Below are 20,499 nucleotides of genomic sequence, written 5' to 3'. Positions count from 1 at the left end.
TAGGTGTTCATTCTGATTGGCCAGTCTCCTCGCCTTTCGTCTCGCTGATTGGCTCTTCCCCTCCCCCACGCCCCGCCTTCAACAGCTGGGGGTGTGGCCCGGAAGCGCGGTGCCTGAGGGTCGTTCCGCCATCGGTGCCTCCGCAGCATGGCCGCCGTCCCGCCCGACTCCTGGCAGCCGCCCACCGTTTCCATGGAGACCACGTAAGGGGCGGGGCATCGCCCCGGTACCGGCACCGGTACCGGCACGGGAGGCCCTGCCCACCCCTTGTCCCGGCACTGGCGGTAAATCGGTGTCCGCTCCTTCTCTCCCCGGCTTCCGTGCAGCCCCGATGTTCTTGAGTCCCTGATCCTGCCGGTACGGGGCAGTCCGCGGTGTCCGTGAGCCCCCGGTATCAGGCAGACCCTGAACTCCACAGGTGCTAAGAAACTCTCAGTGTCTCCAGAACGGGACAGCTCCGTTATCCCCCAGCATGAGCCAGTCCTGGTTTTCGCCCCGATACTAGAGGGCCCCTGGTTCCCTCGGTCTCCCCGCTGGTGTTCGTAACCCCCAAGCCCCTGGGTATCAGGCAGATCCCAGTGATCCCATGGTATCCCGTTAGCCCCAGTGTCTCCCGATACCGCACAGAACCAGCCAGTCCAGCTTGTTTCCCTTGGTACCAAGAGCCATCCATGTCCTCCTGGTGTCCCATTGCCCCCCATCCCCTCTCACCCCTGTGGTCCCTGTCCCTGACTGGCCCTGGGGGATATGCGGGGGGAGTGAGGGATCACGTTGAGGTGTTTCCTGTTACCCGTCCTTGTTCTTGTTCCATTCCCATTACCAGTATTCCTATTTCCCATTCCCTGGATGGGCCTGCTTGGTGCTGGAGCTGTACTAACAGCACAGCCCCCCTGACTTTCGTCTCAAACTGGGGTTGGGGGAGGGTCACAATTCTTGCCCTGCAGCTGCAAGAATTGACCCTATAGGTGGAAGAGTTCACAGCAGGGGGACCCACCCTGTCTCCTGTTCCCATTCCTGGTGCTGTTCCCCATTCTCAGTGTCATTCCTGTTCCTGGTTTTCCCATTCTCAGGATGGGCTCTCCAGTGCTGGAGCTGTACTGGCAGAAAAAGCCCATAGCTTTGGTCTGAAACTGGTTGTGGGAATCACAGTGTGATGACCCTGTCTCCAGTTCCCATTCCCATTCCTGCTGTTCCCATTCACAGAATGAGCCTGCTGGTGCTGGAGCTGCACTGGCAACACAAGCCCTGGCTTTGGTCTGAAGCTGGGGATGTGGGTACCACTTTGGGATGTGGGGATTACTTCCCCATTTCTGATACCTTTCCCGTTCCCATTCTCTGTGTTCCCATCCCAGGATGGGCCCACTTGTGCTGGAACTGTACTGGCAACACGCCCCCCGCACCTGCAAGAACTTTGCTGAGCTGAGCCGCCGCGGGTACTACAACGGCACCAAGTTCCATCGCATCATCAAGGACTTCATGGTGCAGGGAGGGGACCCCACGGGTACTGGTGAGCACAGGCCTCTGAAATCTTCCTGGGACCCACCCTGGTGCCAGGGGTTCCTGCTGACCCCCAAATTCCCCTGCAGGCCGTGGTGGTGCCTCCATCTACGGGAAACAGTTCGAGGATGAGCTGCACCCGGACCTGAAGTTCACTGGTGAGTGGGGCCAGCACTGGGAGAACACTGGAGGGACATCCCTGGGACCCCAGGACCCACCTATAGAGGGGCAGGACCCCTGAGAACACACTTGTGGAATGGGATGGGATGTCCCCTGTGTCTTCATCCCGGGAGTGACATGACTCCCAGGACTCCAGTCATGGGGTGGGCATGTCTCAAGGAGGCTGGTCATGGAGTATGTCCTCCAGGACCCTGGCCATGAGGTGGCATGTCTCCCCTGTCCCCCAAGATCCTGTCTATAGAGTGACAAGTTCTCTGTGTCCCCGAAACCCCATCCATGGAGTGGCATGACCCCAAGGAGCTTTGCCATGGGATGCCCTGTCCTCTATTTCCGCATTTCTGATGTGACATGTCCCTGTGTCCCACAGACACCAGGATCCTGGCAATGGCCAACATGAGGCTGGACACTAACAGGAGCCAATTCTTCCTCATGTTTCCCTAAGACCTCTCCATTGGATGGCATTTTCCCCATAACACCAGAACCTCAGCCAGGGGATGACATGTCTCTGAGACCCCATCCATGGGGTGGCATGTCCTCCATATCCCCCGGAACCTGTCCCTGAAATGGCATGCCTTCCAAGACCCTGGCCATAGCATGGCATGTCCCTCAGGGTGCCAGGATCCTTGGCCCATGTCCTACAGGCACTAGGATCCTGGTGATGGCCAGTATAGGGCTGGACACCAATGGGAGCAAGTTGTTACTGATGTCCATTAAGACCCCTCTGTCAGGTGACAGGTTCGTCTGCAGCCTGTCCATGGAGTGACATGTCCCAGGGATCGTAGCCATAGGATGACGCCCTCCAGGATGCCAGTCTTGGAGTGACATGTTTCCCATGATACCGGGGTCTTGGCCATGAGATGACATCCTCCCATGGGATAACATGTCCCCTATCATGCTGGAACCTTGGCTGTGGGGTGGCATGTCCCCTGTATCCCCATCCGTAATGTGACATGTCCCCATGTCTCACAGGTGCCGGGATCCTGGCAATGGCCAATGCAGGGCCGGACACCAATGGAAGCCAATTTTTCCTGACACTGGGCCCAGCACAGTGGCTGGATGGGAAGCACAGCATTTTTGGGAGGGTGTGCCAAGGAATGGGGGTGCTGGGGCGCCTAGCCATGGTGGAGACTAACTCCCAGGACCGACCCCTCGATGATGTAAAGGTCATCAAGGCGTATCCCTCGGGATAGGGGTTGTGGGGTGCCCTCCCTCCAAATTGTACTGCTCATTTATTTGTAATAAAGGAAGTTGGATGTGGTGGGCTCCCTCACAGAGTGGTGGTTTTAGGGGGAGGTGGGGGAAATGTCTTTGGTGTAGTGGGGTCTGGGAGGTTGTGAGCCCCCCCGAAAACGGTTTGTGGGTGCCCTTGGAGGGGTGGGTGTCGTTCTTTGGGGACACGGAGCTCCTAGTGGCCCCACTTCCTGGGCATGCAGAGTGGATGCCAGAGACCCAAATTTACCCCTATTGTGTTGTGTCTGTGTGTCCTCAAAGTTTCCTGGGACACCCCAGAATGTCCCTCTACTATGGACCCATTGGATCACTGAGCTCTGGGTGGAAAGGGGGGGTTGGTGCTGTCCCCCCAGAGTGGGCTCCCCACACAGCACTGGGGACCTTCAAACTGGCAGCAGAGTCCTCAAGCCAGCACACACTGGGTTCTCCCCCAGCACTGGGTAACCCCCCCCAGCAATGGGTGCCCCCTCTGGCTCTCGATGTCACCCCCCTTGCTCCCAGTGCAGGACCCGGGACAGTACTTGGAGCTGCTGGATGTTACCAGAATGGTGCAGGGGAGGTACTGGCAGCTACTGAAGGATAGCAGAGGACTGGAGGACTCTGCATCTGCAGTTGCGGGGGCTGTGGGGATACTGGGAAGGTTCTGAATAAGGGGGAACTAGGGGGATTGGGACCTCATTCTGTGGAGTGGGTGGCATCGAGAGTGTCACAGGGGGGCGCACTGGGAGTGTCAGAGGGATGCTGGGGCTACTGGGGAGGGAGCATCGGGGGTCCGGTCTGGGGGTGATCCCGGGGATGGTACCAATGGTCCGTGGTGTACCGGGGTCTGGAGGCAGCCTCGGGGCAATCCCAGGGCAGTAGCAGTGGTCTCGGGGTGATCCCGGGGCTGATCATTGGTACCCGCGTCCGGGGGGCACTGAGGATGGGGAGGTGGCACTGGGGACGATGCAGGGAAAGGCACCGGACTTCCTCGGACTGATGCCGGAAATCTGGGGGAGATGCCGAGGATCTGAGAGCTATCCTGTGGGTTAGTACCGGTGGTCCGAGGCGGTCCCGGGAATGGTGAGGCAGCCCGGCGGGCGATGCGGGGGAAGCGGCAGTGGTCAGGGGAGGTACAAGGGATTTGGCGTTGATCCCGGAGCGATGCCGGGAATCTGGGGGGGATCTCGGTGGCAGTACCGGGCTTCTAGGGGGGAACCGGGCTGTGGAGGCGGCGCTGGGGTTGATGCGGGGGGCATCCCGGAGATCTGGGGGCGTTTCCGAGGCGGAGCCGGAGGGGTCCCCCGGGCCCGGGAGATACCGGGGATTTGGAAGGAGGCCTGCAGGCGGTGCGAGGGTAGATCGCAGGAATCTGGGGGTGATTCCGAAAATTTCGGGGCGATCCCGGGGGCAGTATCGACGGTCCGTGGTGGTACCGGGGAAGGGGAGGCGGCCCTGGGGGCGATCCCGGAGGCGGTGCCGCGGATCTGGGGACGATCCCGGGGGCGGTCCCGAGCCGGTCCCGGTCTCCCCACTGGCGGTCGCGAAGAAGACTCCGGGCACTCCCTCGGTGCGCGGCCGGGGCCGGTGCCGAGAGCCCCGGGCGGTGCCAAAGGCGGTCCCGGTCTCCCGGCGGGTGGTCCCGAAGAAGACTCCGGGCACTCCCTCGGTGAGGGGCCGGGGCTGGTGCTGGGAGCCTCGGGCGGTGCCAAGGGCGGTCCCGGGGCGGAGCCGATCGCGATCGCGGTGCTGGTGCCGGTGTCGGGGCAGCGACGGAACCCGGGGCATGGCGGGCCTGGGCGCCTCGGAACCGGGCACCGGATCCAGTCCCGTCCCGGCCACTCGCGTGGAACTCACGGTGTCCTGCAGGTAGCGGGGCCGCGGCGGGAGCCGGCAGCGGGCGGCGGGGGCGCGGGGAGGCGCTGGTGCTGGCGTTGGAAGGTGCCGGGAGGCACTGGGTTGCACTGGGTTGCACTGTGGTGTAGCGGTAGCTGCCGTTGGAGGGTGCTGGGATGCACAGAGAGGCACTGGGAAGCACTGGGGAGCGGCGTTGGAGGGTGCTGAGGTACACTGTGAGGGATTGAGATCTCGTGGGATGCACTGGGAAGCATTGGAGAGCTGGGAGCAGATGGCGTTGTAGGGCACTGGGTTGCACTGGAACGCAATGAGACACATTGGGAGGTACTGGAGTGCCACAGCAGCTGGCGTCGAAGGATGCCGGGGTGCACTGTGATGTACTGAGATCCCCTGGGATGCTCTGAGAGGCACTGGAATGCACCGGAGAGTGGGAGCAGTTGGTGGTGTGAATTGCTGAGATGTACTGGAATGCACTGAGATGCTCTGGAAGCCACCGGGAGACACTAGGGAACGGGGTGCAGTCGGCAATGAAGAGCACTGGGAGGCACTGGGAAGCTGGGCAGCTGGCGCTGGAGGCACTGAAATGCATTAGGAGGCACTGGGATTCACTGGAAGACATTGGAATGTGCTGGTGGGCGTTGGGGAGCATGGGGAGTACAGGGAGTGTTGGGTATGGGGACAGAAAGGCACTGGGTAAGCCAAAGGTGCTGAGGGTGCGGGGCACTGAGGGGAGTGGGGGGCATGGGGGGGGCATTTGGGATCTCGGACTGGGAGTGCAAGAAGGTCGGGTTTGGGGGATTCTGGGGATGCAGGGGAGTCAGGTTGGATCCTGTATCCCCTGCACCCCCTGTATCCTTCGCCCACCCTGAAACTCCTGAATCCTCCGGCCAGGCTGCACTGCACCATTGCATCCCTTGTACCCCCTGCCCACCCTGCAGTCCCTGTACCCTCCCCCTGCAACCTGAGGTCTTTTTTTAGTGTCCTGACACATAACTGTACCCCTGACATATGGCACTCTTAACATGTGTCATGCTGTGCACCCTGCGCAGATGTGTCTGTGCACCCCAACGTATGTTGTGGGGCACATCTGGCAGTGCACCCCAACAGCCAACCATGCTCACCAACACCTGGTCATCCTCACCAACACTCCGTGGAGCACCCTGACACATGGTTGAGCGCCAAAGCACATGGTCCCCCAACATGTGTCAGACATGCTTTGCACGCCAATCCCTGTCCTGGGGCATACCTGGCTGTGCACACTCTGCCACCCACCCTGTCACAACAGGGCACGACATGTGGCTGTGCACCTACACGACATGTGGCTGTGCACCTCAACGTGGGTTCTGGGGCACATCTTACTGCACAATGGGTACACACAGTCACAGACACAGCCAGGTGCTCACATTCACATTCACATTCACATTCACATTCACATTCACATTCACACTCACACTCACACACACTCACACTCACACACACACACTCACACTCACTCCTCCCTGCCCCCCAGGCAGCTCCTGGACAGGGACACCTTCTCCAAGTCGGACCCAAGTGAGTGAGGCAGGGGGGATGGGGTGTGTTTTGGCTCTTAGGTGTTTTGGGGAGTTTCTGGGGGGCTTGGGGTCTCCGGAAGGTGTTGTGCACTTAGGGGATTTTTATATCTGTGGGGGGGTTGGGGGTGTCTAGGGGATTGGGGGGATCTCTGAGGTATTTTGGGAGTATCTGGGGGTTCTGGGGGTCTCTGGGAGCATGAGTGTCTCTGGGGAGTGTTGTGGTCTCTGGGGGTTTTTGGGGTCTCTGACATGTTTTGGGAGGTCTCTGGGATTGTTGCGGTTCTATGAGGGTTTGGAGGTCTCAAGGACATTTTGAAGGGTTCTGGGGGTTTTGGGAACGCTGGGGAGTGTTGGGGTCTCTGGGGGTTTTGGGTGGTATTTTGGGTTTTGGAGATCTCTGGGGGATTTGGGGACCCTCTGAGGTATTTTAGGGGTGTCTGAGGGAGTTTAGGGGGTTATGGGGGGGTTCAGGGGTGTCTCTGAGGTGTTTTGGGGGCTCTCTGGGGGATTTTGGGAGTCTCTGGGAATGGTGGTGTCTCTAACAGTTTTGGGGGTCTCTGGGGGTGCCTGCCTCCCCTGACCCCTCCCCCTGCAGTCTGTGTGCTGTACACGCAGCGCCCTGGCAGCCACCAATGGCGGGAGGTGAGTGACCCGATTGGTGGGGGGCAGCCAATCAGCATGTTGGGCTGTGCTCAGCTGGCCAGTTGGCATGTCAGCCAGCCAATCAAGATGTTGGGGTGCTAGCTGGCCAACCAATCATCAGCATGCTGGGGCAATGAATAGTTAGCATGTCTGTGTGCCGACCAGATGGCAAATCAGTCAGACGTGATGGCAGCCAGCCAGCCAAGTAGCATGTAAGATTCTGGCCTATCAGCATGTTGGGGTGATGGCCAGATAGCCAATCAGTGTGTTGGGGTCCCAACCAGTTGGCCAGTCACCAGTGAGCAATCAGCATCTTCGGATGCAGCACCTGGACAATGAGCATTCTGGGATGCGGCAGCCATCCAATCAATGCCTGGGGGCAGAGCGATCAGCCAACCAGCATCCTGGGGATCTGGGGAGCATGTCGAGGTGCCAGGCAGCCCGCCAATCAGCTGTCGGCACGCAGCCAGGGCCCCTGTAATTAACAATGTGTTAATTGCGGGGTAATGAGCAGGGCGTGGGACGACCCCGAGGCACAAAGCGGCACCTGGGCCCTCCCCGCCCCTGCCCACCCCTTTCCCACACGTGCTCCAGCCCGGGCCTGCTGCCCACCCTTGCCCCACCTTCTCCGCCCACATGTGTCCTTATGTCCTCATGTCCCTGTGTCCCCATGTTTCTATGTCCCCATATCCTCATGTTCCCATGTCCGCAGCTCCATGCCCACGTGTTGTCATGTCCCTGTGTCTCTATGTCACTGTGTCCCCATATCTCTATGTCCCCGTGTCCACATTCTCATGTCCCACTGCCCCCATCCCTATGCCCCACCCTCATTCCCATACCCCTGTTTTCTGGTGCTGTTCACATATCCCTGTGTTCCCATGTCTTCATGTCCCTGTGTCTTCATCCCTATGCCCCCATGACTTTGCATCTCCATGTCCCCACATCCCTGTATCTCCCATCCCCCCTGCCCATGTTCTCATGTTCCCATCCCTATGCCCCCATGTCTCATCATCTCTATGTCCCCGTGTCCAAATCACCACATCCCCATGTCCCTGTGTTTCCATGTCCCTGTCCTCATCCCATGTTTTCCTGTCACCCTATCTCCACTGTCCCCATATCCCCCAGTTTGGCCGGACCGAGGTCATCGACAATTCCCTGAATCCTGACTTCCTGCACAAGTTTGTCCTCGATTATTGCTTTGAGGAGCGGCAGAATCTGCGCTTTGACCTGTGAGTGGCCCTTGTGGTCCCAGTGTCACCCCCAGTGTCAACCCTCTCTCCCCCAGGGTCACCCCCTGGCCACCCTGGCACAGCCCCCAGGGTGTCCTTGTCCCCATCCTGGTTCTGTCCCCATTCCTGGACCATTACCACCCTTGTTCACATCATTTTCCCTATCATTGTTCTGTCCCATTGTCATGCTTATCCTGGACTGGATAGTCCCCATTCTGTCCCTGTCCCATTCTGTCCCTATCCACATCTCATCCCTGTCCATTCTATTGTCCCCATCCCATCCCATCCCTTTACCCATCCTTGTCCCATCCTACCCCTATTCTTTTCCCCATCCCATCCCCACACCTAATCCATCCCTATTTGTGTACCATCCCTCTCTCATCCCATCCCTCCTACTCCCTGTCTCCCTCCCATCCCATCCCATCCCTGTTTCCATCCCTGTCCCATCCAAGGCCCCCCTTCCTGTTCCATGCCCACATGTTCCCTCTGCCCCCAGGTATGATGTGGACTCCAAGAGCCCTGACCTCTCCAAGCATGTAAGTGCAGGATCAGTCAGCCCTGCTCTCCTAGACTCCCTGGGATGGGCATCCACTTGGTGACACCCAGTATTCCTGATCCTGCAGGATTTCCTGGGCCAGGCATTCTGCACTCTGGGGGAGATCGTGGGCTCAGCCGGCAGCCGCCTGGAGAAGCCCCTGACGTGAGCCCCCCCTTTGCCCCAGTGTCCCCATGTTCCATGCAGTGAAGCCCCTGTTGTGAGCCCTCTTGTGCCCCAGTATGCCCATGTTCTTCGTAGAGAAGCCCCTGACATGAACCCCCCCAGCCCCAGTGTCCCCATGTCTCTGCCCCCACCCACCTCCCTCCCCTTCCCCAAGAGAGTCCTCAGGGTCCCCATGCCCTGCACTGGAGAAACTCCTGATGGTAGCCCCTCTTGTCCCCAGTGTCCCATGGTCCCTATGTCTCTGCCCCAGGGAAGCTCCCAATGTGAGCAGCCTCCCCCACTGATCCCAATGTCCCCATGACCTCTCCCATGGAGAAGCCCCTGACATGAGTCCTGCCTGTGCCCCAGTGTCCCTGAGGTCACCATGTCCTCTTTGAAGAAAATCTTGGGTTTCTCCAAAACCAGTGTTTTGGAGAAAAGTGGGAAACTCAGTGTCCCCATGTCCCCCCCTGGAGAAGCCCTTGCCATGAACCCCCATGGTCCCAGTGTCCTCATGTCTCCCTAGGTCCCTTTTGGTGTGCCCAGGATGGACCCAGACCTCAGAGCCAACAGTGGCATTTTGGATTGGAAGCGGGGGGGAGGGGTGTCTGGCTTCCTTTTTTTTTTTTTTTTTTCTTTTGGGGGTGGATTTTGGCAGGAAAGGCATTTTTGGGGGTCTGACTTTTTGGTGGGGTTTGATGGGTCTGGCTTTTTCTTGGGATGGTGGCTTTTGGAGGGAATATGGGTTTGGGGGATCTGGCTTTTGAAGGATCTGGCTTTTAGGGGGGCTCTGGCTTTTGGAAGGGTCTGACTTTTTGGGGCTGGCTTTTTCAGGGGCAGTTTGTTTTGTGGGAATTGACTATTTGTGGGGGCTGAATGTCTTTTGGGGACTGGCTTTTCTGAGGGGAGAAACAGCTTCTTTTTAGGGTGCTGGAATCTGGGGCGGAGCTGGGTGTTTTTTTTTTTTTTTTTGTAGACTTCCTTTTTTTGGGAGGGGGGCTTTTTATTGGGTGGGGATCCCCTCCATCACCCTTCAGCATGTGTCCCTGCAGGATGGGAACAGCCACCATGCACCCCCGGGGCAGAAGACCTGCCCCAGCTGCCTCCCATGGGTGAGTTTTGGGGTGCTCAGTGCGCGGGGGACCCCCCCAGGGCACCATGTGTGCCCCCACTCTGCTCACATCTCATCCCGGCAGTGGCATTCCGGGAAAGAAGTGCGGCACCATCATACTCCTCGCTGAAGAGTTGGGAAACTGCCGGGTGAGCTGCGGCAGGGCAGGGGATGGGGTGTAGCTTGGGAACCCCGCAATATCGGGGTTGGCTGAGACACACTAGTCCGCAGATGAGAGTGTGGGCTGTTTATCCATCCTGCCTGTCCTGGATCCCTCCCCTCATGGAGCAGCTGCCCCAAAGGATCCCACCCCTGAGGGGAGTGCAGGGTGGATGATCTCCCCCCGATTCCACCCCCCAGGACGTGGCCACACTCCAGTTCTGTGCCAACAAGCTGGATAAGAAGGATTTCTTCGGAAAATCTGACCCCTTCATGGTCTTCTACCGCAGCAACGAAGACGGAACGTGAGTGACCCCCCTTCAAAACTGCAGTGACCCTCCCACACCTCATGGGAGGGCTCAGCCCCAGCACAGGACACCTCTACGTCCCCATGGGCTGGCATTGGCGGGGGTGTCTAAAAATCCTCACTGCACTGTGGGGGTGACAGACTTGGGGGCTGTTGGGCTGGGGGAGTGACTCCCTTTTACTCCTTGTCTTTCCCCCAGTTTCACCATCTGCCACAAGACAGAAGTGGTGCGGAACACACTGAACCCCGTCTGGGCAGCCTTTGCCATTCCTGTGCGTGCCCTCTGCAATGGGGACCATGACCGGTGAGCGTCAGGGGACTGCTACCCCCTGCACCCCCTCTTCGGCCCCAAAGACCTCCTTTTCCCTCTTTCCCCCATCTCTAGGGTCCACTAACCCTAACCCTGAACCCCCTTCTCCCATCTCTGTCATACCCGAGAACCACCTGCACTCCCATCTTTGTGGTCCTCTGAGACCCCCTGAACCACCTTCCTCCCATCTCTATGGGCCCTCAGGACCCCCTTTTCCTTCTTTCCCCCATCTCCCAGGTCCTCCAGGAACCCCTGCACCCCATGTCCCTATCTCTGTGCTACCTCTGGACTCTCAGAGCCTCCCTCACTCCATGTCCATGGTATCCCAGGATCCCCTTCCCCTCTCTCTGCAGTCCCCCAGAATCGCTTCCCCTGTGTCTGTGGTACCTCAGGACCCTCTTTACCCCCTTCTCCTCATCTCTGTGGTACCTCAGGACCCCCTGCAGTGCTTCCACCTTCTCTGTGGCCCCATGAGACACCCTCTGTGGCCACCTCAACTCCCAAAACCCCTTCCCCTGTCTCTGTGGTACCAGTAGCACACCCCCGCCCCCTTCGTGTTACCCACTTTTGCCCTTTTGCCTCAGTTTACCCATCTGGGCAATGGGCATCACAGCTGTCACCGAGCTATTCCTCCCCCCCTGCCCCCCCGCCCCAATCCCAAACCAGTGTCATCAGCTACTGTCCTGGCAAAAATCTCTTCACACTGCTTTGGCCCCACGTTGAACGTTGCTGTGGCAACGATGGATAAAAATATCCTGAGGAGGAGAAGGAAGCAGGAAAAAGCCCACAGAGACGTCAAAACAAATCCCACAGGGAGCGGGGGGTTGTGTGTGACGGGTCCCCAGGGGAGGGGGGGGGGGGGAGGTTGGGATTTGGGGGTGTCGGTGACCCCCCCCTCTGCCTTGCAGAGCCATCAAGGTGGAGGTATATGACTGGGACCGTGATGGCAGGTGAGCTGTGTGTGGTCCTGGAGACCCTCCACACCCTGGACCTGCACCCCTCAGGTGACAGGGATCCCCTCCCCGCCCTGCATCCCTGGGGAGATGGAGCCTGCCCCCACCTCGGTTGATGGGAATCCCCCCCGGCTATTCGGGACTCTGGCTGACGGGAAACCTCCTGGGCAATGGGAAGCCCCCCATCCCCACACCACTGACTGGTGGGGATCCCCATGAGTAATGGGAACCTCCCTAACCGGACTGATGGAGATTCACTGGCTGTGCAGCCACGACTTCATCGGGGAGTTCACCACCAGTTATCGGGAGCTGGCACGAGGCCAGAGCCACTTCAACGTGTATGAGGTGAGGGGGGATGGGTACATGGGCATGGGGGTCCTGCACCACTCCCCATGGGGGTCAAGGTCCCACTGCTGCACCCCCAGATGTCACGGTCCCCAGGGACCCTGTGCTGCACCTCTGTGTGTTGGGGTCTTAACACTGCACCCCTTGGGTGTTATGGTACCCAGGGTCTGTCCCTCTGCTGTACCTCTGTGTGCCGGGGTCTCTGTGTAGGTGCTACATACCCCAGGATCCCCGTGATGCAATCCCGGGATGTTATGGTCCCCAGGGTCCCTCCCAACCCTGCACCCTGGTGTGCCATATACCCAAGAGTCCCTCTCCTGCACTCTGAGTTGCAGTGATGCCCAGGGTCCTCATGCTTCAGCCATAGAGGTTTATAGTCCCCATGATTCCCTGTGCTACAGCCTAGGGTGTTGGGATCCCCACACTGCATCCCTGGGGTGTTATGGTTCCCATGCTGCACCCTGGGGTGCAGCACCCACAGCTGCTCCCTTGAGGGTCCTCAGCCCCCACCATGGATCTACAATCACCAGGGTCCCCACATGCACCCCTGGGTGTCACAGCCCACCATGTGCTTCTCAAGGTCCCTGTCTGCAACTCAGCACAGTGCTCCCACTGCTGCCTCCCAGAGTATTCTGTGCCCCCCTGTCCCCCTGGATGTGACAGTCTGTTACACTGCTCCCTGGGGCCTCCTGTCCCTGTAAGAAGCAGCCCCCTTCCCTCTCCTCTCATCCCTGCAGGTGGTGAACCCCCGGAAGAAGATGAAGAAGAAGAAGTACCTGAACTCTGGGACAGTGAGGATGGGGATGTGCGGAGGGGGAGGACACAGGGGGAGTGGGCGCTTCCTCCCCTGAGTCCCATGTCCCCACAGGTGACACTGCTGTCCTTCACTGTGGAGGCTGAGCACACCTTCCTGGACTACATCAGGGGCGGGTGAGCAGGGGGTCCGCAGCACCTCCAGCTGCACTTTTGAGGGTCCTGAACACCCCCAGCTCCTTCCTTGGGAGTACCCAGCACTCTGACCTGCTCCCTCAAGGGCAGAGAATCCCCAACATCCCCAGCCTCTACTTCACTGGCAGGGCAGTCCCCAGGACTGCCATCTCCTCCCTTGGAGGTCCCCAGTACCCACTGCTGCTCCCTCGGGGATGGAGGGGAGGGGTGGATTGTGTTCCTGCTCTCCTCAGCTCCTCCCTGGGGGATCCCCAGCACCCCCAGTTGCTTCACTGGGGGATCCTCAGCACACCTAGCTCCTCCATTGGGGGTCTCAGCACTCCCACCAAGATGCCTCCTTGGGGGGTAGGCTGTCCCCATCACCCACAGCTGCTTCACTGGTAGTCCCCAGAACCCACAATTGCTCCCTTTAGAAGTCTCCAGCACTTCCAACAGCTTTGGGATCCCCAGCACCCACAGTTGCTCCTTTGGGGAAAGAGGATCCCCACCACTCCCATCTTCTTCATTGTGAATCCTCAGCACCCCACCCAGATGCTCCCTCATGGGCAGGGGCTCCTCAGCACCTGCAGCCACTCCTTTAGGTGCAGCACTGACACCTCAGTGCAGGGACACTTGGGGGTGCTCTGAATTGTGATATGGGTGCACCCAGTTCAGCCTGTGGCCAGAGGGGTGCCCCACTCCAAACCCACAAGTCACCCCCTATGTCACCCCAAGGCCACTTTAACCCCCCAGGACCCAACTCAACTTCACAGTGGCCATAGACTTCACGGCATCCAATGGTGAGTGGCAACTGTGTCCCCCCTGAGGGATTTATTTGGGACAGTTGTAACCAGTTTGGTGTCATGGTGGTGTCATCTTTGTCACCAACTTGGGGACATGGTGTTGTTGTCCTTGTGTTGGGGACATGGTCACGTCTCCCTTGTCACTGGGTTGGGGACCCAGTGGCGTCTCCCTTGTCACTCCCTTGGGTTGGGGTCATGATGGTGTTGTCCTTATCGTGGGTTTGGGGCCATGGTGGTGTTATTTTTGTCACTGTATTGGCACTATACTGGTGTCATACTTGTCACCGGCTGTCTCTGGGTTGGGGATTTGGTGCCATCATCACCACTGAGTTTGGGACAGTGGTATCATTCTTGTCACTGGCTGAGGTCATGGCAATGTCTTCCTTGTCACTGTTGGTTCCATGGTGGTGTCATCCTTGTCACCAGCTGTCACCAGGTTGGGGACATGGTGGCATCACCTTTGTCACCAAGTTGGGAATATGGTGGTGTCACCCTTGTCACTGGGTTGGGGATGTGGTGGCATTTGGAGACATGGTGGGATCATCCTTGTCCTTGTAACAATGTTGGGGATGACATCATCCATGCCACTGGGTTGGGGCCATAGTGGTGCCATGGTTGTGGGAATGCTGGGGGTGTTATGGGGGTGCTGGGGGGCTGTGGGGGTGCTGAGGCCCATGCCTGTGCAGGGAACCCCTCACAGCCCACGTCCCTGCACTACCTGAGCCCCTTCCAGCTGAATGCCTACAGCCTGGCACTGAGGGCCGTGGGGGACATCATCCAAGACTACGACAGTGACAAAATGTTCCCAGCCCTTGGCTTTGGTGCCAAGGTCCCCCCGGATGGGCACGTGTCCCACGAGTTCCCACTGGTGAGGGGCCAAGGCAGGACAGGACTGCGGATGAACGGTGGTGTCCTTGTCATGCAGTTGGGGCCATGGTGGAGTCATCCTGTCATGTTGTGAGGGACATTGTCCTTGGGTTGGGGCTGTGGTGGTGTGATCCTTGTCACTGGTCTGGGGCCATGGCAGTGTCATCCTTATCACCAGGTTAGGAAGGGGCTTGGTGTTGTCACCAGTTTGGGGTCATAGTGGTCTCATCCTTGATCACCAAGTTGGGTATATGGTGTGTTCGGGTTGGATCTGGACTGGGGATGTGGTGGTATCATCCTTATCATTGGGCTGGGAACATAGTGGCATCATCATTTTGTGACTGGTTTGGGGTCATGGCAGTGTCACCAGGTTGGAGACATAGTAGTATCATCCTTGTCACCAGGTTCAGGATGTGGTGGTGTGGTCTTTGTCACTGTGCTGGGCATACGATGATGTTGTCCTTGTCACCTATTCTCACTGTGTTGGGGACATAGTGGTATCATTCTTCTCACTGGGTTGGGGATGTGGTGGTGTCATCCTTGTCTTGGGTTGGGAACATAGTGGCATCATCATTTTGTCACTAGGTTGGGGCCATGGCAGTATCATCCTTGACACTGAGTTGGGAACATGTTGGTGTCTCCCTTGTCACCACATTGTGGACATAGTGGCATCATCCTTGTCAGCATTTGGGGGCCACAGCAATGCCATCTTTGTCTGTGGGTTGGGTGCATGGTGTCACCCTGTCCATGGGTGGGGGCTGTGGTGTCACTGTGCTCCTGGTGACCCTGTGGCAGAATGGGGATGCGTCAAACCCGGCATGTCATGGCATTGCGGGGGTGCTGGAGGCGTATCAGCGCAGCCTGCGCCATGTCCAGCTCTACGGCCCCACCAACTTTGCCCCTGTCGTCAACCATGTTGCCCGGTAAGAGGGGCCCCACGCCCTGGGGTGGGGTCCCTGTGCCCTCGGCGTCACGCAGGGTCCCCCTAGCTCGGCAGCCACGGTGCTGGACGGATCCCAGTACTTTGTCCTCCTCATCATCACCGATGGTGTCATCTCTGACATGGCCCAGACCAAGGAGGCCATTGTCAATGTGAGACGCTCATAGTGGCATTGGGGCGGGTGGTGGCACCCCTGGGTGCTGGGAACTAGGGACCCTTGGGTGATGGGGGCAGTGGAGAGGGACTGGGACCCTTGAGGGGGCAGGAAAGGATGGAGACCCCTGGGTGCTGGGGGGTTGAGGAGGAGCTAGAAGGGGGATAGGAGGGGGCTTGGACTCCTGGATTCTGAGGGGTTGGGGTGGTTGGGACCCTTTGGGTGATGGGATGGGTGAAGAGGAGCTGGGACCCTGAACCTGAGAGGAAAGGGGTGGGTTGCGACCCTTGCATACTGGAGGGGTGGGGAAGGGGCTGGGAGCCCTGGGTGCTGGGGGGAATGTGGACCCCTGGGTGCTGGAGGTAGTGAGGAGGGACTGGGACCATTGAGAGGTGGGAAAGGGCTTGGACCCCCAGGGTTTGATGTGCAGGGGTGTCTGGAACCCCTGGGTGCTGCAAAGGGACTGGGAAGTTCCTGGAACCCCCCGGTGCCATTGGGGAGGTCTGAGACCTTTGGGTGATGGGGGAGGGGTGGGTAGGGGACTGGAATCCTTGGGGGAGGGGGTGTTGGCACCCCCGGGTGCTGCAGGGAGCGGGGGGGATGGCTCATTTGGTGGCAGCATCATTAAATTTCATGGGACTCCCTTTACTCCCTGGCTCCCTCAGGCTGCCAAATTGCCCATGTCCATTATCATCGTGGGGGTTGGCCAGGCCGAGTTTGATGGTAAGATCTGGGGGCTGGGGGGAACTAGGGGAAGGCTGAGGGGATGGGGGCGGGGTCCCTTGGCCACTGAACTATGAGTTGAATGTGTCAGCATATGAATGGGCTCAGCATACCCCAGCTTGGGGGTTCTGGGTGTGGGGTTGAGAGGGACATAATGGGATCCCATCCTGGGATGGGGGGCACTAGGGTGCTCCTGACCTCCCCCCTACATTGCCCCCAGCCATGGTGGAGCTAGATGGGGATGACATCCGCATCTCTTCCCGTGGCAAAGTGGCTGAGCGTGATATTGTCCAGGTAACCAACCTCACCAATGAGGAATTTGGGGACCCCCTCCCAGCCCACCCAGCAGGGTGGTGGTGGGAGGGTGCCCTGGGGAGCTCAAATCAGCCCCATCACTCCTGGAGTGCACTTGGTGGGACTGGTACGGAGGGATGATAAGGTGAACTGGGATATAGGAGGGGCACTGGGACATGGGGATGCAATGGGTTTGGGATGCACGTAGATGGGGGGATGCACTGGGATTTGGGGGTGCACTGGCACATGGTAGGGGCACTTCACTGGGAAAAGAGGGTGCCCTGGGACTTGGGATGTACCTTGGAATGAGGGTGCACTGGGACATGGGAGTGTATTAGGATATGGGAAGCACTGAGCCATGAAGGAGACAATAGCATGTGAAAGGAAGTTTACTGGGAAATAGTGGGGGGGTTGGAATTGGGATGTCAGACGTTCTGGGACACAGAAGCAGTGCACTGTGACATGGGAGGGATGCACTGGGAAAAAGGAGTGCACTGGGGTTTGGAATGTACCTCAGTGGAGGGAAACACTGGGACATTGGGTGCACTGGGTACATGTTGGAGGCCTTCACTGGGAAAAGTGGATACACTGAGATTTGGAATGGGGGTGCAGTGGGACATGGAGGTCTATCAGGATATGGGGGGCACTTTGGCATGAAGGGGGTTGGTACTGGGAAAGGGGGGGACACTGGGATGTGGGGAGCACTGGGACATGGAGGGGCATATACTGGAATATGTAGTTGCACTGGGACATGAAAAGGGCGTGTACTAAGACATTCTGGGGGGGCTGTGCTGTGAAAAAAGGGTGCAGTGAGACTTAGGATGTTCCTGGATATGGGGGGAAGCCCAGATCATTAGCAGGCAGGAACATTGGGAGATTGGAGGGAGGTAATGGGATATGGGATGCACCTGGATGTGGGGGGCACTGGGACATGAGGAGGGTGTGCTGGCAAAGGAAGGGGGCACTGGGGCACCAGGATGGACCCGGATGGGGGGAGCACTGGGACATGGGGTGTATTGGGAAACAGGAAGAGACACTGGGATGTGGGGGCTGTGGGAAATTGGAGGCACTAGGATATGGAGGGGCATTGGGGCTTGGGATGCACATGGATGTGGGGGTGCCCTGGGACATAAAGAGGGCTGTATTGGAAAATGGGGAACATTGGGATATGGGAGTACATTAGGACATGGAGAGGGGTTACCAGGATGGGGGGGGGGGGGGGTGGCACTGTGTCTTAGTATGTACCTGGATGTGAGGGACACAGACTGGGGCCTTCCCGGTCCTGGACCCCCTCAATCGCTCTGCCCCCCTGTGCCCCCCCAGTTTGTTCCATTTCGTGACTACATGACGGGGGGTCCTGGTGCGGGGCTGAGCATGGCAGGGCTGGCACGAGAAGTCCTCGCTGAGATTCCCGACCAGCTCCTCTCTTACATGAAGGCACGGGGCATAAAACCAAACCCCCATCCCTCCCATGTCCCCTGAAACCCTCCCACCCTGACTGTCCACTCCCAACACACCATGTCCCTTCATCCTACCCCAGGACCCTGTATCAGGGATCAAAGGCATCCTCTGTCAGGGACCTGGGACTGGAGGTCCCTCTCCTCCTTTCCACAACCTTGGGGTCCCCTCCCCAATCCGGGTTCCCACCACCACACCCATAAACCAGCTTTTGGGTTTCGCGGGGGAATTGGGATGGTGTTGCCTGAGCATTCTTGGCCATGGGGCTGACCCCTTTACCCATCCAGGACTGTCCTGTCCCCCAGAAGAGTAGCAGGGGGTCTTCAGCAGCCTGACCAGAAAGCTGGGGTGCGCAGGAGCCTCCACCAAATGTGGAGTGCCCCCGTAGCGTGATGCATGACCCCTCATCACCTCACTAGCCTCCCTAAATCCATGGTTCTCCTACATTACCTGGGCTGATCCCAGTGGGGTCCCCAGTGTTTTGATGTTCTCACTTGCTGTGTCGCCTGTGTCCATGTGGGTTTGTATTGAGTTGCCTTAAATCGCAATAAATTATTGTGGCTTTAATTACAGCCCCCTCCCCTGGGATGCTCAAGCATCTCCCCTAAAAGGGGCCCTGCCCTGGCTGTATGTGTAACCCTCCAATGTGTGACCCTCCCCAGCTGTGGGACACCTCCCAGGACTGTGATAACTCCCCTGCTCAGCTGTGTGACTCCCCCACTCCAGCTATGAACCCCTCCAGCTCTGTCCCCTCCGCACCTGTGATCCCCTCCAAGCTGTGACAGCCCAGCCCTGAACCCTCCCCAGCTGTGTGATCCCCCACACACTGTGTGAACCCCCTCAAATGTATGACTCCCCCCAGCTCTGACAGCCCCCAGCAGTGTGATGCTGATATCCCCTGGCTGTGTGTGATGCCCCCACACGCTGTAACCCCCCTCAGGCTTTGGCATGCCCCCCAGGTCTAACTCCTCACCAGGTGTGTGTGACACGCCCTCAGTGTGTGACCCCCAAAATTGCAAATACACAGAAACCGCCTGGGGCAGGGGAGAGTTGGGTTATTTACAGGACTCTGCTCCCCTGCACCCCAAAACTGTTTGAAGAGGGCCTTGGGAAGTCAGGGGGGCTCACAGAGATCCCATACTCCAATTCAGGGGGTCATAAAGCTTCTGAAACCCAACTGGGAGATCGCAGAGACCCCATATCCCACTGGGGGGGTTCACAAAGTATCCACATCTCAGTTATAGGGGTCACAAAGTCCTCACACTCTACTTTAGGGTAACAAAGCGCACCCCAACTGTGTCTGTGGGGTTCATAAAGCCCTCCATCCTGAAGGGGAGGAGGGGTCACAAAGTGCCTACACTCCAACTTGGGAGAGGTTATAAAACCCCTGCACCCAAATTGAGGGAGTCAGAGACATCCCAGCTGGGTGAGGTCGCAAAGTGCCCATCCCCCAGCTTGGGGGTCACAAAGCCCCTCCACTCCAGTGGGGAGATGAAAAGGCTTCCTTCCCCTGGCTGGGAGGTGGGGGTTGTTTTAGGCCCCTATGTCCCCCCAAAAGAAGTGGCTTTCCAATGTAAGGGGATTGTACCAGTGCTGAGACCAAACCGGTCGGCAGGTACTGGGGGGGAAACCCCATGTTGGGGTAGCTGCTCTCACTCCCCCCTTCCTGCACCCCTTCAGGCTGCGGGGGCCCTCCAGATCCCCAAACTGCTTCGAGATTCCATTCTTTATTGCTGCATTTCCCTCGGCCAAGGTCAGCCCCAGGGGAAACCAGCACAGATCCCAGGGGGCACAGACCCTAACTGGCACACCAAAACACGGGGAGCCTCCCTCAGACCAGGCAGTGCGAGAGGCCTCCTATTGTTGTGGAGAGCAACAGGAGGGGAGAAAGTCCCTGAAACCCCCCATAGCAGGGCTGACACGACGGGTGTCATCTTTCACCCAGCGGATGTCAGGGGTTGCTCATGGAAATAAACCACTCCAAATAAAGAGGGAGGAGGGGCAGATAAAGCCCTGCATGTATGTCTCCCTGCAGAAGAGCAGGGAGAAGATCCTTAACTGTTTGGGGGAGCTCACCTTGTTTTGTGAGGAGGCCCTGTCAGTTTGCAGGGGTGCCTGACTGTTTGGGAAGGTCATTGCCTGTCTGGGCGAACCCACTGTGAGGGGGGAGGGCCCAGCAAGGCATCTCCAGAGGCTGCTGCTCCAGGAAATCCTGAGGAGAGACATGATTATCATACATCCAGGTTCCTCCACATTTATCCATTGGGCCTTCCCCAAACAC

The 20,499-nt window shown here is 58.5% G+C and overlaps 2 protein-coding genes across 6 annotated transcripts; both read left to right on the top strand.

The window, feature by feature from the left end:
- The first annotated feature begins 64 nt into the window (after positions 1-64).
- PPIL1 (peptidylprolyl isomerase like 1) lies at positions 65-2,935 on the top strand. 3 transcript variants are annotated; one of them, XM_063177996.1, is made up of 4 exons: positions 65-203; positions 1,353-1,507; positions 1,587-1,655; positions 2,647-2,935. In XM_063177996.1, exons 1-4 carry the CDS (start codon positions 148-150, stop codon positions 2,865-2,867), a joined length of 501 nt encoding a protein of 166 aa, XP_063034066.1. In that variant the 5' UTR covers positions 65-147; the 3' UTR covers positions 2,868-2,935. The 3 variants fall into 3 exon arrangements, with proteins under 3 accessions (XP_063034066.1, XP_063034067.1, XP_063034068.1); XM_063177997.1 differs by having other exon boundaries at positions 157-284; XM_063177998.1 differs by lacking the exon at positions 65-203 and adding an exon at positions 241-357.
- A 1,436-nt stretch (positions 2,936-4,371) lies between these two features.
- On the top strand, positions 4,372-18,785 carry LOC134430259 (copine-5-like). 3 transcript variants are annotated; one of them, XM_063177837.1, is made up of 21 exons: positions 4,372-4,755; positions 6,254-6,294; positions 6,892-6,938; positions 8,064-8,167; positions 8,664-8,703; positions 8,791-8,867; positions 9,920-9,979; positions 10,064-10,127; positions 10,339-10,442; positions 10,644-10,748; positions 11,663-11,704; positions 11,977-12,052; positions 12,790-12,843; positions 12,921-12,982; positions 13,733-13,779; positions 14,592-14,650; positions 15,445-15,572; positions 15,639-15,741; positions 16,409-16,466; positions 16,687-16,760; positions 18,084-18,642. In XM_063177837.1, exons 1-21 carry the CDS (start codon positions 4,673-4,675, stop codon positions 18,240-18,242), a joined length of 1,587 nt encoding a protein of 528 aa, XP_063033907.1. In that variant the 5' UTR covers positions 4,372-4,672; the 3' UTR covers positions 18,243-18,642. The 3 variants fall into 3 exon arrangements, with proteins under 3 accessions (XP_063033907.1, XP_063033904.1, XP_063033903.1); XM_063177834.1 differs by having other exon boundaries at positions 4,374-4,755; positions 14,469-14,650; positions 18,506-18,785; XM_063177833.1 differs by having other exon boundaries at positions 4,378-4,755; positions 14,469-14,650.
- Positions 18,786-20,499: the final 1,714 nt, after the last annotated feature.

The sequence above is a fragment of the Melospiza melodia genome, chromosome 28 (assembly GCF_035770615.1).
Source record: "Melospiza melodia melodia isolate bMelMel2 chromosome 28, bMelMel2.pri, whole genome shotgun sequence".
In the NCBI taxonomy this organism is placed as follows: domain Eukaryota; kingdom Metazoa; phylum Chordata; class Aves; order Passeriformes; family Passerellidae; genus Melospiza; species Melospiza melodia.
This window is presented reverse-complemented; position numbering and strand designations above follow the sequence as displayed.

Bases quoted from the DNA above. Each gene is read 5' to 3' on its own strand.
- PPIL1 (XM_063177996.1), top strand. From the start codon at position 148: ATGGCCGCCGTCCCGCCCGACTCCTGGCAGCCGCCCACCGTTTCCATG. The intron at 204-1,352 runs GTAAGGGGCGGG...TTCCCATCCCAG, and splicing joins ACCGTTTCCATGGAGACCAC to GATGGGCCCACTTGTGCTGG. The intron at 1,656-2,646 runs GTGAGTGGGGCC...CATGTCTCACAG, and splicing joins CCCGGACCTGAAGTTCACTG to GTGCCGGGATCCTGGCAATG.
- LOC134430259 (XM_063177833.1), top strand. From the start codon at position 4,673: ATGGCGGGCCTGGGCGCCTCGGAACCGGGCACCGGATCCAGTCCCGTC. The intron at 10,443-10,643 runs GTGAGTGACCCC...TCTTTCCCCCAG, and splicing joins CGCAGCAACGAAGACGGAAC to TTTCACCATCTGCCACAAGA. The intron at 12,983-13,732 runs GTGAGCAGGGGG...TTAACCCCCCAG, and splicing joins CTGGACTACATCAGGGGCGG to GACCCAACTCAACTTCACAG.